Below are 15,718 nucleotides of genomic sequence, written 5' to 3'. Positions count from 1 at the left end.
TTCCATGCACACCTATCACAGTCACCACAGCAACACAACAAAGAGTCCATGAGCTGTTTATATGAACCTGCTCTGTCTATCAAATGAGATTGACATAATTTCTGGACTTCAGGAGTCATTTCCCAGAACACTGACAGAGAAGAGCAAATGAAGTTAGCTACAAAGATACAAAATATGTTTTTTAGACATTTTGCCTTAAAATAACTTTTTGCCAAACATTATCCCACTGTTCAAATGACTAACAACTGGGTAAAGGAAATTATAATATTTAAGCAGAAAATAACAGAGAAAGGAGAAAGCTGAGTTGCTTAGGTCTAGATTTCAGTGACTACATACACTAAGCTAAAAATCTGGACCCATGGAAAACCAGAGTTGTACCACACCTACCTATAAGAGGCAGTCTGGGATGTGTTAGGGCAAAAGTTTAGGAATCCTGAAAGTTATCAATGATTTGGAGACCCATTGCGATAGTATATTTCAAAATACGATCTTCTAGAAGATTTGATTACTTGATTAAAGGGTGCACAAATTATTAAATTACTGCTACCACAAAGCAAGTTCAAGCGGGAATATTTTAACTGACAACCAGATATCATACTCATTATTTTCAAGTTCTATACTTAGTTGACCATTTAAAAAAGTTTTATTAGATATATACATTTTGAACAAAGGCCAAATGCTTAGAAACTTAGATATAATTTAGAAATCAGAAGACTCCAGTTCTACCTAGTTTTATAGCTAATTTCAGATACCTGCTAGAAACTTCCCAGAATTGCTTGCTTTTAAGATGTTATAACATGAATCCTACAAAATTTTTGAACAAAATCACTAGATTATGAATCAGGAAATTTGCATTCTAAACCAAACTTGGCTAGTAACTAGCAGTCTGACTTTCTATAAGTCTTTTTTCTTCCCTCTGATTATTTTTTCAGCTATAAAATGCAGAGTTGGATTATTTTTAAAGTCCTTTCTTCATCGGAGTTTTATCCTACGAAGTAAAACTTAGATGTATGTTGTATCTTGCTTTTTCTCCTTTAGGATAATAAGATTTTACACATATAACAATTACACTATATATATTTAAAAAAAGAAGTTAAACATTTTTTCAAATATTTGTTGGCCATTTGTCTACCTTCTTTTGAAAAACTTCTGTTCATGTCCTCTACCTACTTTTCAATGGGGTCATTTGTTTTTTTTCTTGCTGATTTGTTTGAGTTCTTTGTAGATTCTAGATATTAGACCTTTATCAGATGTACAGTTTGCTAATATTGTCTGCATTCTATAGGTTGTCTATTAACTCTGTTGATTACTTCCTTTGCTGTGCAGAAGCTTTTTAATTTTATTAAATCTCATTTATTTATTTTTATTGTTGCTGTATTTGCCTCTGGGGTCTTAGTCATAAATTCTTTGCCTAAGCCAATGTGTAGAAAAAATTTCCCTATATTTTCTTCTAGAATTTTAATGGTTTAATTTCTTACATTTAGGTCTTTTATCCATCTTGAATTAATTTTTGTATACAGTGAGAGACAGGGGTCATATTTTATTCTTCTGCATGTGGCTATCCAGTTTTCCCAGCACCATTTATTGCATAGGACTTCCTTTCCCCAGTGTATGCTGTTGTCTGCTTTGTTGAAGATCAGTTGGTTGTGGGTAGATGATTTTATTTCTGGGATCTCTATTCTGTTCCATTGGTCTATATCTCTAATTTTATACTGGTACCATGCTGTTTTGGTTACTATAGCCTTGTAGTATAATCTGAAGTCAAGTAATGTGATGCCTCTAGATTTGTTCTTTTTGCTTAAGATTGCTTTGGCTATTTGAGCTCTTTTTTGGATCCAAATGAGGCATAGAATTACTTTTTCTAGATCTGTGAGATAGGATATTGGTATTTTGATGGCAATTTTGTTGAATCTGTAAATTGCTTTAGGCAATATGGACATTTTCACTAATCATCAGGGAAATGCAAATTAAAACCACAATGAAATGCCACCTTTCACCTGTCAGAATGGCCATTAATAGAAAGTCAAAAAACAATGGGATGACAACAGAATTAAAAAATGCTGGTGTGGATGCAGAGAGATAGGAATGCTTATACACTGTTGGTTGGAGTGTAAAATATGGAAAATAGTATGGAGATTCCTCAAAAAAATATATGTAGACTTATCATTCAATCCAGCAATCCCACTGCTGGGTATCTACCCAAAGGAAAAGAAGTCATTTTATCAAAAAGACACCTGCACTGGAATGTTTATCGCAGCACAATTCACTATAGCAAAGATGTGGCATCAACCCAAGTGCCCATCAATCCATGAGTGGATAAAGAAAATATGATATATACACATACATACATACACACACATACACCATGGAGTACTACTCATTCATAAAAAGGAATGAAATAATGTCTTTTGCAGCAAAGACTTGGATAGAACTGGAGACCATTATCTTAAATGGAGTATCTTAGGAATGGAAAAACAATCAGCACATGTACTCTTTAATGATTGGAAGCTAAACAATGGGCACACATGGGCACAAAGAGATGCAAAGGACATTGGATACCAAGAAAGGGGGAGGGTGGGAGGGGTGAGGGGTAAAAACTTACCTATTGGGTACAATGAACACTATTCTGGTGATGGGCACACTGAAAGCCCCGACTTAAGCCTCATACAAGGCATCCATGTAACAAAAACATTTGTACCCTCTTAATATTTTGAAATAAAAAAATTTTAAAAAATTTTTAGAAAGGTGAGTAAAGACTATCTTCTGCCGATAAATATTAGTTACAACTTTACCACATTTAGATTGAAAAGTTTTTGCCCTCTTGGGGGGTGTTCTGGTTAAACAGTTTCTCTCTATGTACCTAGTTATATTCCAGCTTTTTATATGAGGAATTTACCAAGCATTTTTATCTTTTTTATTTCATAATTAATATGTAAATACCTTCTCCTCCTAAAAATCCAAACAACACAGATAAAGCAGACGACCCCCTGATTCCTTCTGTGCAGCTCTCCCTACGTCGCCTTCTCCAGCTCTGAATCTCACTCTCAGGCCCAAAGTTTTCTTATCAGAGAGCTTTTCAGATTCACGAGCAAGAAAATGATCCAAAGTTTAAGGTACACATCATGCCCCGAACACATCTCTTTTCACTGGTAACAGACTTCCATGTGCAACAATGAAAGGCAGAGACAGAATTCTGGCTCTCAGTAAAAGTTTGAACAGGAGCCTGCTGCAGGCATCTTCTATTTGGGGACTACTTTTGGCATAGCCCATTTCTTATCATAGGCTTCCAGGAATAGAAAAGGAGGTGACAGACACCAGAAATTTGTTTCCATGTTCGCTCACCACTTACTGTCGCATTCAGCCCCCCTGGTCTCTGTCATCAATCTACCTGTGGTTTTTCAAGCCCGACTGAATGGATGTCAGTGAGGAAATCAATGGGAATAAGTGAGTAGACGATTCCTTCGATTTGCATATGTGACATGATGGAGAAAAGGATAGAGTTTGAAAAGAAAAAAAGGGAATATTTTCTATTTTTTCATTTAGATTCCATCCTGTGAGGTAGCAGGGCAAGGAGAAAAAGCCTGGGCATTGAAGCCAGGTGGACATGACTTCACATCCTGACACATGAGACTTGACTGCTCTTGTCCCTCCAGGAGCTGTGAATTTCTCTTCATAATGTTGTTATAAAGAGTAAATGAGACAATGTTTAAGTCATAATATGTTCCCTTCTGATATATGTTAATGCTTCCCCGTTTACTAAAAATACTCTCCATTTTGCCACTGCAATGTTTTGCAGGTAGCTCTTAAGGCCATCAGATATTTCCCAGGACTGTGGGTTAGTACACATAAAAAGGTATGATTAATGTCACGCTTTACAGGTTATTAAAGCTAACCTATTATTACTCAGGTAACTATGAATAATTCTTCCAATTGCAAAAATCTAAAAATACATTTCTATAAATAACAAAAATCATGCCATTAATTCCCTCACCCAAGCATATACTTCTTAATTACAAAATCAATTTATGTAGAAATCACTGGTCCTATGTTAATCATTAAATTATACTAATAGTCTGGATAGTTTTAATATTTACTTTGATGCTATGAATTCTCTCACAAAAATTAGAAAATAAAAGAAATACATAATTCCCTTCTAAAAACGTAATTATTGAAATTAAGTCTTAAAAAGTCAGACATTTTGATACTTTTAAAAATCAGCTGCAAATTGTTTCACATTCCTCCTATTGAGACATAGAGCTGGCCGGGTGTGGTGGCTCATGCCTGTAATCCTAGCACTCTGGGAGGCCGAGGTGGGAGGATAGCTTGAGGTCAGGATTTCGAGACCAGCCTGAGCAAGAGCGAGACCCCATTTCTACTAAAAATAGAAAGAAATTAGCTGGACAACTAAAAATATATAGAAAAAATTAGCTAGGCAATGATGGTGCATGCCTTTAGTGCCAGCTACTCAGGAGGCTGAGGCAGAAGGATTTCTTAAGCCCAGGAGTTTCAGGTTGCTGTGAGCTAGGCTGACTCTAGCCCAGGCAACAGAGCAAGACTCTGTCTCCAAAAAAAAAAAAAGAGAGAGAGAGAGACATAGAATCTATGCTCCCTCTCCTCTGGACAGCCTTATGATTGCTCTGACCAATAGAATATAGTGGAAGTGTCACCATTTGTCTTCCAACATTAGGTTATAAAAGGCCATGCAGCTTCCACCAATCTTGCTTTGTGGGACACAAGCCACCATGTAAGAAATGTGACTACTCTGAGACTGCCATATTGGAGCACCACTTGGACTGACAATACCAGCTGAGCCCAACCTTTCAGCCATCCCCACCAAAGAACCACGCATGTAAGTGAGGCAGCCATCTTGCCATGAATCCTCCAACTCCAAGTGCTGCAATTCCCAACACATCCACACATTCACACATCCACAACCACTGAGTATTTCCAGCTGACATCCCAGATATTGTGGAGCAATGACAGGGCATCCCTTCTATGCCTTATGTAAATTTTTGATACAGAGAACCCATGCATAATATAAGGTTTGTGGTTTTACACCACTAAATTTAGGGACATATGCTACACAACAACATATAAATGGTTGGACAACAGAGTTAAAAAATAGTTATGAATGCTTAGACATTTGGTTTCTATTATGGTTAAAGAGAGCCAAGGCGAAACCTCTAAATATCATTGTTTGTTTACAAAATGTTTTTTTCTTTCTTATGTATATATTTTGTAGCATACCAGGTAAGATTATACATTATTTCAAAAGGTCATCAACTGAGGAGTGTTCTATAAAAATTAGGTGGCAGATTCACTACAAGTGGGACGAATAAAGGTAATCTGCTCGTGTTCTATCCATTAAACCAATGTCTAGCATGTTAACTTTATTTTCTCATTTGCAAGAAGACATTATTCTGGGATCTATTCATCTGGAAATTTTGGAATGTTATGTGTAGTGGAAAATATGGTGGAGTAACAGTCAACACCCATTTGAGTGTAATGTCCTCTCCTGCAGGGGTTGGAAAACTAAAAACTACACTTTCCAAATTAACTTGCAGCTTCTAAATGCATTCAGGTTTGGTGAATCAGATGCACTTGCATAAGATTTGGAAGGTATGATTTCTGCTATGACTGCACAACTTTTGCTTCCAGGTGCAAGAAAAATTGTGGAAGCCTTTGTGTTTTCTATGGCACACTTAGCAGAGAGTCCATTTCCAGTCACTCATCCTGGGATGGTCATGACGCAGAATTGCCATCTTGCTGATACAAATCATAGTAGGTGCAATTTTTTTCTGTAGCCAGTAGTAGAAGTAGCAGCTTTCTAAACATGGTAGTTTCCTGATTGTGACTGTGGTGGTATAGTTCTGGAATCTGCTTCCAGATCAGGAAAAAGCACTGGATCTGAAGTGTGGTTTTTGGAGGCATTTTTTGAAAGACGGCTTCTTCTGTCCTCTCAATGAATCTGGAAGCGGTTTAATATTCCATAGTAAATTTATTCCTGCTTAAACAAGTTAGAGATTTTGCTGTCTGCAACTAAAGCCCAGCTGATACACCATTCCTTTGATAATCAGCTAACATGCATTTGTTCCGATGACATCTGGACAATACGTCTTCTGCCTTACCTTGATAGGTTCTCCATGGGGAGACATGACTTCATCAGAGAGCTCCATCATTTTCAGGGCCATCAGTGCTATCTGAACAGCATGGGTGTCACTCTCTTTGTGTAATCCCCCAGCTACACAATATGCATCGCCAATGGTCTCCACCTAGACATGATATAGTTTCCGCATTATAACAAAAAGCTCAGGAAGAATCACAGCCTACAGCATATAGCAGAAATTAAGAATCATATAGCAGAAATCTCAGTTCTCAGGCCCTATGGAGAATCAGGGCCAATCAGATACCCTCAGAAAAGGCTTTCCCTTTCAGGAAAGTCACAGGACTTAGACGCCTTACACCGGGGCACTGCCCTGAGAGGCAGCACAGTCCTGTGAACATACTATAAGGTGTCTTTACTCCCACATGTGCCACTGGCTCATCATATCATTTAACCTCTTTTTTTTTCCCCTACCATGTAAAATAGTTTTTTGTAGAGACAAATGATATATTTTGGAATTAAAAGAAATTGCCTAAAGATATTGGGATCATTTACTCATTTTATATCCTCCTCATAAAACAGTGTTTTGCATGAAGTCACTATTCAATAAATGTCATATGAATGTCATAAAAATGTGCAGTGTAAAACCAAGATATTAATAGTCATAAGAGCAAAAGAGATGTGGCTTTTCTAAAGGACTCTTGGGGTTCTTATAGCAATTATCAAGGGCCTACACAGATATTAATTACAAAGTATAAAAGCCAAGATGTTGAGCCAGGAGATAAAAACAATGGTATCTGTAAGGGTATTGGAAATCAAGCTATTATCTAAACCTCAAATATTAATACTATTATCATCATCATTATTTTTGTTGTTACAGGAAATTTTTATCTGAGATACTGGCTACGGAAAGTAAAGAGTTAATTTAAATCTACAAATAATCCCCCTAATAGGTGCATTTTTCTTCTCTAAATATTTATGGTAACTTATAAGATCAGATTACTCTTCTTACCCAAAGTCTCCATTACGAAAGGATAAGGGCGAGAAAGGAAAAAAAGAAAAGACGAGCAAACCTCCAGAAATTCCTCATCAGACACTCAGAGTAAATGCTGACACCCTTATAATGGCTCCAGAGTGCTTGACCTGTCTTTCTGCTAATCTCTGAAGTTATCTTCTCATCTTCCATCTCACTCAATTTGTTCCAATAGCACTGGCCGGCTATTATCTCTCAAACATCCCGAACATGCTCTCGTTTGCTATTCTTTTGTCTGGAACAACATCTCTCCAAATAACCATGTGGCTTGTCCCTCATTACCTTCAGCCCCTGCGAAAACCTCACCTTATTAGGAAGGCCTATCATCCCTTGTCTTCTGCACCTCTTCCCCTGAACCTGCTTTATTTTTCCTCTAGAATGTTACACCAACTGCAATACTATAAGTTTACTCATTTGTTTATTGTCTTTCTTTTCCCCAATAGGATGTAAGCTCCCTGAGTTCATCTATTTTATTAACTCTTATATCGCCAGTGCCCATTAATGAATGAACCAGACAGAAACGTCCCCCCTCCCATAAGCTTTTCCTCAGCAATGAGTACATAAGAAGTGTTCATCATGATGGCTATCATAGGTTCTCAATAAATACACTAACTAGGAGAAGATCTGCCTCCACCCCTACTTGGTGTTAGGGGCCTCTTCTTTCTGCTCTTGGAGCATCTTGTATAATATACACTTGGGCAGAAGCAGGACTTCATCCATTATGTCATATGGAAATATGGCATTTGTCCTTTCCACACTCCTTTCTCTCTCCCGCCAGGTGCGAACTCTCCTCACAGCAACTAACTGTACCCTCTACCTCTGTCTCCAGTGCCCACCCAGGCTGGCAAATGCTGGATACCCAGTAAATATTTGCTAAAGCCATGGATAAATGAACACAGAAAATAAATAGAGAAATGGTTAAAAGATTGAAAGACAGAAAGAAAATAAAATTAAATAAAGCCCTGGTACAATCGTGTCCTGCGATAAATAAGGTTGACTCTTCCTTGGAAGCCATCACACTCATAGGTCTGCCTATGATTATGCATTTTGCATATCTGAAGTTTATTCCATGCTTAAGACCCTTCTTTATTTGTAGTCAACTATCTTCACATGTTTTCATGCAAAATGAGAAGTGAAGAAATGAGGTGAGAATGAGGACTGGGAGATAAGGTGATTTGTTATCTAACTCCAACTATAGTTGGATTAATCAACTGCTGTCCTAATAGTAAGGAGCATAGCTTCAAAATACTTGATAGGATATTTGGAAACTATACTCCATATCCTTGATAGAAATAACCAAAAGTTTCTGTTAGCAATAACAGCAGTTTGCAAAGGAGAAAAAGACTTCCTTGTCACAATCCTAAGAGGAGACGCTCTCAAGTTAGAAATGTCTACAAATAAATGGAGTGGATTCCACAACAGGCCATCAAATTTAACCTAACTGAAGCCAATTATTTTATCTGTAATTATACATAGACCTCTTTTTTCCCCAAGAGAATCATAGCTCTGTCTGGAATTTCCTGTTAGAAATTTCATAAAGGAAGATTTTACTTCTAGCATCCAGAACAAAACAGGCAAGGGCTTATGTATTCCCATTAATAATATTTGTTTCCTCTTCAATAATTTATTTCATGTTGGGTTAAGCTCTGGAATGTTAGATTATTATGTGGCAAATTAAGAAGATGATTCAAGCCATATAAATGAGAAACATGCTTTATTCTTAGCGCCAATATCTAAAACAAGGGAAAATAATTTAAATCAGTAAAAACTGTTTTAATTCTAAAGAAGCGGGTAGAACTTGAAATCTCTTTACTAGCTCTCTAATTTTTACATTTAAAAAATAATAACTTATTAGGTATAGGTCACTGCTGTATCCCTAGAGCTTAGAAGGATGCCTCACTGATTCTAGGCTCCCGATCCATGCTGGATGCTTAATGAATAACATATATTATCTGCCATAATCTTTATAACAATCCTTTTCATGAAGATTTCAGGATATAATGTGCATATAAACTCTGTGGGTGGATATTGTTTTCTCTGTTTTAGAAATGATGAGAAAGGTTAAATTGCTTAGTTTATAAGGCAAGTAAGATAGAAAACAAGATTTTAAGATGTCCGTGTGTAAGTTTCCCTGTATAAGTCATAGCTTGAATTATCTCAAGCTTAATAATTCAACTCAGTTTCCACAGTGAAGTGGCAGGTCCTATCCTCTCTCCGTTCTCTGCTCAGTTTTTGAGAAGACAATGTGGCAGTCCTTTCATGGAACAATTATCTCTGTTTTCTAGCAGATTCAGAGCTATTTTTGGCTGGAGAACACCCACCTAATTAATTTACAATGCCTGCTCCTACAATGTGGCTTGCACGACCCTGCAGAGAAGGCCTTTCACTTGCAGTATAATTCAGGACCAAGGCACAGTATTTCCCTGCCTCCACACCACCCACTCCCGCCCCAGTGACTTTGGCAAGTCAAACGGTCATTGCCCTGCTCAACCCCTACCTTGTAGACATCCAGCTCTCCGCACTGCTGGTCAAAGCGAGTGTAGAGCGCATTGAGCATGGTGATGACCTGCAGCGGTGAGCACTGGGAGCAGATAGCAGTGAACCCCACAATGTCCGAGAAGAGCATGGTGACATTACTGAACTTCTTGGCTTGCACAACTTGTCCTTGCCACAGCTGCTGAGCGACCTCGCAGGGAAATATAGAGCATAGGAGATCTACTGTCTTTTTCTTCTCCTCCTCCAGGGCTTGGTGGGCTTGCTCCAGGGTGGCCTTCAGCTTCCCCAGCCTCTTCTTCAGACCATCTTGAGCTCGGGCTTGTTCCCCTATCAAGACCACATCCCTCAGTGCGTTGTGAATTGGGATGTCTGATAGGTAGAGCCCTCGTCCTGTAAAATCTTCTAATCTGTCTACACAGGGGGAGCCCAAGAACAAGATCGCGCTGGACTCCACAATGTAGATCATTTGGCCTTTGAGCTCCATGACCTATGAAGCAAAGGAGAACCAGTTGTGGTGTATTCAAGTTTTCAGCATCGTTCTGACACAAAAGGAGAGGAAGTAGATACAATGATAATTGCTTTGTGTTTATACTCTATTTTTTTTCGACCTGCTAAAAAAGAACATGTTTCCTTATAGTTCCAATTTGCAATGAATTCTAAAATGCATGTAGACATTTGAAGAACTGCAGTATACTCTACACAGAAATCATGATTTACAAAAAATTCTTGCTTCAAGGCTTTCTCACTAAGTAGTATGCTGATACTTTTGCTACTACATTCTTTTCATATTCTCATTTGGTTAATCTGGAGCTATATTTTTTGAATAATGTGGTAATCATGAAATTGTATCCTTCCTTTTTTCTTTCCTTCCTCTCTCCCTCCTTCCCTTCCTTTTATTTTCTTCTTCGTTTTTCTTTCTTGTTGTTGTTCTTCTTTTTTTAAAAATCTCTCCTGTTTTAGCATGCTTCCTTTTTCTTCCCCTCTTCTCCCATGAGCTACCTGTTCCACATGGCAGGTACAGAAGTTAAAAAGACTCCAAAGGTAAGATTTTTGTTTGAATATTTTGTTTTTCTACCATGAGTAATCCCGTGAGCTATTTTTTGGAAGTCATTATTTTTGCAGACTTCTGCATGAGGTATCTGAATCTTACAAGAAAGGCTACCTCCCTATTTCCACTTTGCCTTAAGAACCTAACCAACAGTGTCCAGCAGGACACAAACAAAAGAACAAACCAGCCAACAGAAAGGATTGTACCCAGGGCTCCTTGAGAGAGGTGGGGCTTCAAGTGATCACCCAGGATCACAACATTTACTTGCACATGGGTGGACAAATACGTACATGTGTGTTCACTGCAGCAAAAAGTCAAAAGCAACCCAAAAGCCTTCAATAAGGGACTGGTTAAATGAAGCAGAGCATAACTATACATTGGCATATCACTCAGCCTCAGAAATAGTGAAATCAACTTATATCCAGTGATGTAGAAGGATGCATTGTTCAGTGATAAAAGAGTAGAACAGTATTATTTGTTTTAAATAAGAATGTATATAACTACTGTTTTCCATTTTTTGCTGCAATGGACATCTTTAAGTATTACTCACTTTTTAAACATTCAGGTATATGATTTTTATGATAGAAAAATAATAATAAAACTGTTTTGCACTTGGGGGAACAAACAGTGCTTCTGCTTGGGGTTATAGTGACTAAAGCCTCTCTCTCTCTTAGCTTTGCTTGTACTACCAACTATGAGTTAGCAAACTTTCTTTCCTGAGACTAAATAATTATCAAAGTTCTCTCCCATGAGATGACAGAATAGGTTTGCACCCCCACATTCTGTAACAATTAAATTAATTTTTCTGTCTATTAAATATTGATTAAAAATCCATTTAGTTGCCTAGTACAAAAAACAAGTAGTTTTTTGTTAATTGTAAAACAGTACCTCTTATTATTTGGACTAAGCTATTTGATAATCATTGAAAACATATTTTATATAAACTATGATCTGATTTAGTTATAAAATACTCAATAAGGATTTTAAAAGGCACACTGCATTCAATAAATATCTGTGAAGTAATGAATCAAGGAAGCAGAAAGAATTTTGTTTTAATTCCAGCTTTAAATTATTTTAAAGTTGTTTTAGACATAAATACTTTATCAAAGCATTTCAAGTGATCCATATGTTTTTACCTGTTCATCTCTAGTCCTTAAATGTGAAATAATTGATTTCATATTCAAGAGAATAGCATGTCTTCCTTACCCTTGAAGATTTCTTCACAGAGTTGTCCCATCTCCTCACGCGCACAACAAACTGCATATTCAACATGGTCATGATCCCGCTAAACGTCTGGTTGATTTTTGGAGTCAGAATTTCAAAGTATTCTTCAAAACTAGGCTTTCCTTGAAAGTCTCTTCTGCTCATCAGTCTTCTAATGCCATTGCCAAACTGCAGAATCGTCATGTCTTTGTCGAACATGAAATGGAATGGAAACGTCTTACAGAAGAGAGACGCAGGGATCACCAGCGAGGACTGGGGCTTGCTGGGGGACAGGGACGGTTTGGTGCTTTTCACGTGAACGGAGTATAACAAGTAGGGCTGATTAACAAACTCGCCGCAATCATTGTGGAAGCAGGGAGGCATTAACGACACTTTTACTTCTGTTTTGTACAATACACGAGCAGCTGCCTTAATGATGCCAGGAAGAATCAGGGAGGTGGTTCTCTTAGGGAAGAAATAATAAACATTTAGGAAATCCTGATCTTTATCCAGGCACAGAATGGAGGCGTCCTCCAGCCTGCCCCTCTTTCCTGCTTCTTGGCAATGGCTGCTCTGTTTCAGAAGGGTGCTGAAGCTGTTTAAAAAATCTTTAAGGGTGCCTCCTACCACGCCAAGGAGGTGCTCATCTTCCTCATAACATATTTTAAAAAGCTCTTCGCCGAGGGATTCTTTGATGATCTCCACTGGAATTCCTGAAAACATACAAATACGTTTTCTGCCATATCAAATATGCCACCTTGGTAGAACTGTGCTGTTACTCCTATTTTCGAGGCTGTGTTATTGGCTGACTCAGCTCCCTTTGTATCTGGTAATAAGAGCCTTAACTAAAATCCAACACCTATATTCAAATGATCTACGTAGACTAGCTTCTAAAATTCTGAAAACTCTGAATAAATATACCCAATTGGTTAATTAAATAAGATTGACCAATTGAGTAAAATATATAACTTTTTATCTCCCTTAAACTTAACAGAACAATCAGAACTCCAGGATTAAGTCCAGTTCAGAAAAAAATCCTCCCATCTTTCTATTAACAACAAACACCATACATCACCATGAAGGGGCTCTCCCCCTCAGAGAGCATCCAGACATGGGAATTACTTTAAAATCACTGATTGTGAAGTTTAATTTTGTCTAGAGATGATTTTAAAGTATTGTTTTCCTGCATAAAACAGCAGTTTTGTTGTTTAGCATGACCTGAATATTTGCTTAGAATATATTATTTACTTTCTATAGCTTCTTCTTTCATAACCTCCTTTAGTTTTTATATATTCTGTGCACCACATTCTTCTCACGTGTAATGTAGGAGAAACAATAGTGCCCCCTTCACAGCACTGTTGTGATGTGTGTGAGGATTATGTTTAGGATAGCACCTGGCTCCTAGGAAGGGCTCAATGGAAGTTAGTTATTTTTATCATTATAATTTTTAACATTTTGTACCTTTAGAAAGATGGAACCTCTTGGTTCATGTACTCAAACTTTGGAAAGGACAGGAAAACTAAATGACTCATTTAATTTTTCCCCCAAACTTATTAATGTGAGAACATTGTTAACCCTTTTTCCTATAATTGCTTCCAACCTTTAAAAACACTATTTTTATTTTAGTTTGTTGAGTATAATTTTTTATGCATAAATGAGGAAGAGTTAGGTTCAAGACCAAAGCCTGTGAATATCTGTGAGTCAGCTTCTCATACAGCCTTAGCGACTTCTCAGCAAGCAAACATAAAGAGAGAAAACGTTTTAGGTCTAACAAAAACATAGTATGAAAAAGAGTTATTCTTTACATTAACACAGTATATAATATTGAACATTTCATACTGGGAGTCACCAACAAATACATATGAATATTTTTGGAGAAAATATTAGTTATATAGGTTTAGGATATATTTCTTAATTACATATACTTAATTCTATTACCTGCTGCAATTGCTTGGTCTGCAATTATTTTTTCAAAGTCTTCTCTTTCCAAAGATTTCCTAGAAATATTTCAATATCTTAAATTACAAACTGATAAATGAATGCTAAAACTTCATATTATAATATACAGAAATAATGACAGAAAAGAATTAATTACCTTTTCTGTAGAGGCAGATCTTGGCTATGAAGTTTACAGGAAGGGAGCAATGATATGCACAATCCAAAACAATGTTGGAAAACCCCAAAATATACATGACATAGAGGATATAGAGTGTTTCATCATTCTTTATGAAGCATATTTGCCTTTTAAATAAACTTTCCGTAGGCTAACATAGATGATCCCAACTTAACGATTTTTCAACTTTAAATTGATGTGAATGAAGGTGATATGTATTCAGTAGAAACTGTACTTTCAGTTTTGACTTTTGATCTTCCTCCTTACTAGCAGTATGTGGTATGATACTCTCTTGTGATTCTAGGCAGCAGCGTGGAACCACAGCTCCCAGGCAGCCACAAGATCACGAGAGTAAGCAACCAATATTCTACAACCCATTGTATTGCAAGATGGTTTTGCCCAGCTGTAGGTTAATGTTTAAGTGATCTTGAGCACATTTAAGTTAGGCTAGGCTAAGCTACGATATTCAGTAGATTAAGTGCATTCAGTGTATTCTCGACTTACAAAATTTTCAATTCATGAAGGCTTTATCAGGACATAACCCATGTAGGTTGAAGGGCACCTGTGCTAAAGAGAACCTGCACTGCCTAGCAGTCAGGAGTGTGCAGTGGCCAAGGAAAGGATGGTAATTAATTGGCCCAGGGGTTTTCTGATAACTTAACCAAGAAGAAAAATATACATGGAGATGGATTTCGCTTTTAAGTAATGCTATTATTTTATCAAACAAACACATATTATTTCTTGTTTTTGCATTTAAGGTTCTTGATGTTTATCTCTCAGACATCATTATATTAAACCTTTATATAAAAAGTTGCTATTGTATGAAAAATTAATAAAAGAAATCTATTCAATTACTGCATTTGTTTCTGTAGCTCAGAAGTTGATGGTGGCATATATTTCGATTGATAGAAGTTTTCTGTAATTTCAGCTGGACAACTATTTGATTCATATTTGCCTGATTGTTTTTTGATGATTGTTTTGATAATGACCAAATTTGCCAAATTACTTGAACATATGAAAAGTCACCCAAGGTTCTATTTGTGGTTTAATTTGCCATTAGCCCAGACAAGTTTAAAAACAGGCACACAACTATGATTTTAAGCAGATTTCAGTAAAACATGGTACATGTTGAAAAATTTCAGAAGGAAATATTTTCAATTGTTCAGTTTACCACTTTATCACATAAAGGTATATTGCTCAAAACTACTTAACCATGCCTATATAAAGGTACATACACTTCAAAGTATTTGAAATGCTAGGTAGAAATATTTTCTTATTTAAGTTGGTTGAGGATCCCTACATGATATTATATCCATTTGGGATCTAGAGGTCCCCAAATATCTTTTTATATATTTCTCTCTATTAACCAATCTTTAGATTTGCTTCTTTAGCTTATTTAAGCAACTTCAATTTTTTTTTTCTAAAGAATGGCAGCAAATCTACTCAGAGAACTCAGGCCCAAGCTGCCATTTCCCAGCACCCATTTTATGAGATGTGAGCAAAGATTAGCTAGTCTAAATACCGCATGGTTCAATTCAAACTACGTTCTTCACCCTCACCTTCAAAACATACCAGCGGGTATAAGCACGACACATACACTAGCAAATGCATGTGTGCACCACACGCATAGACACACACACACACACACACAAACACATCACAAAAGCTATGAGTTCACACACATGGTGATGTGATCAAAAAAGAAACTAAGCAAAAGTTTTC

The 15,718-nt window shown here is 36.9% G+C and overlaps 1 protein-coding gene across 3 annotated transcripts in view; it reads right to left on the bottom strand.

The window, feature by feature from the left end:
- GUCY1A1 (guanylate cyclase 1 soluble subunit alpha 1) overlaps positions 1-15,718 on the bottom strand; it is a 54,073-nt gene that overhangs the window by 4,908 nt on the left and 33,447 nt on the right. For all 3 annotated transcript variants that reach the window (XM_045552156.1, XM_045552158.1, XM_045552159.1), the window contains 4 exons: positions 13,822-13,880; positions 11,887-12,596; positions 9,634-10,119; positions 6,129-6,272 (listed from right to left, as the gene is read on the bottom strand). In XM_045552156.1, coding sequence (XP_045408112.1) covers positions 6,129-6,272; positions 9,634-10,119; positions 11,887-12,596; positions 13,822-13,880 — 1,399 coding nt within the window. The remainder of the gene's footprint in view (positions 1-6,128; positions 6,273-9,633; positions 10,120-11,886; positions 12,597-13,821; positions 13,881-15,718) is intronic.

Source organism: Lemur catta, chromosome 5, assembly GCF_020740605.2.
Source record: "Lemur catta isolate mLemCat1 chromosome 5, mLemCat1.pri, whole genome shotgun sequence".
In the NCBI taxonomy this organism is placed as follows: domain Eukaryota; kingdom Metazoa; phylum Chordata; class Mammalia; order Primates; family Lemuridae; genus Lemur; species Lemur catta.
Note: the sequence above shows the minus strand (reverse complement) of the source record. Positions and strands in the feature narration are given on the sequence as shown.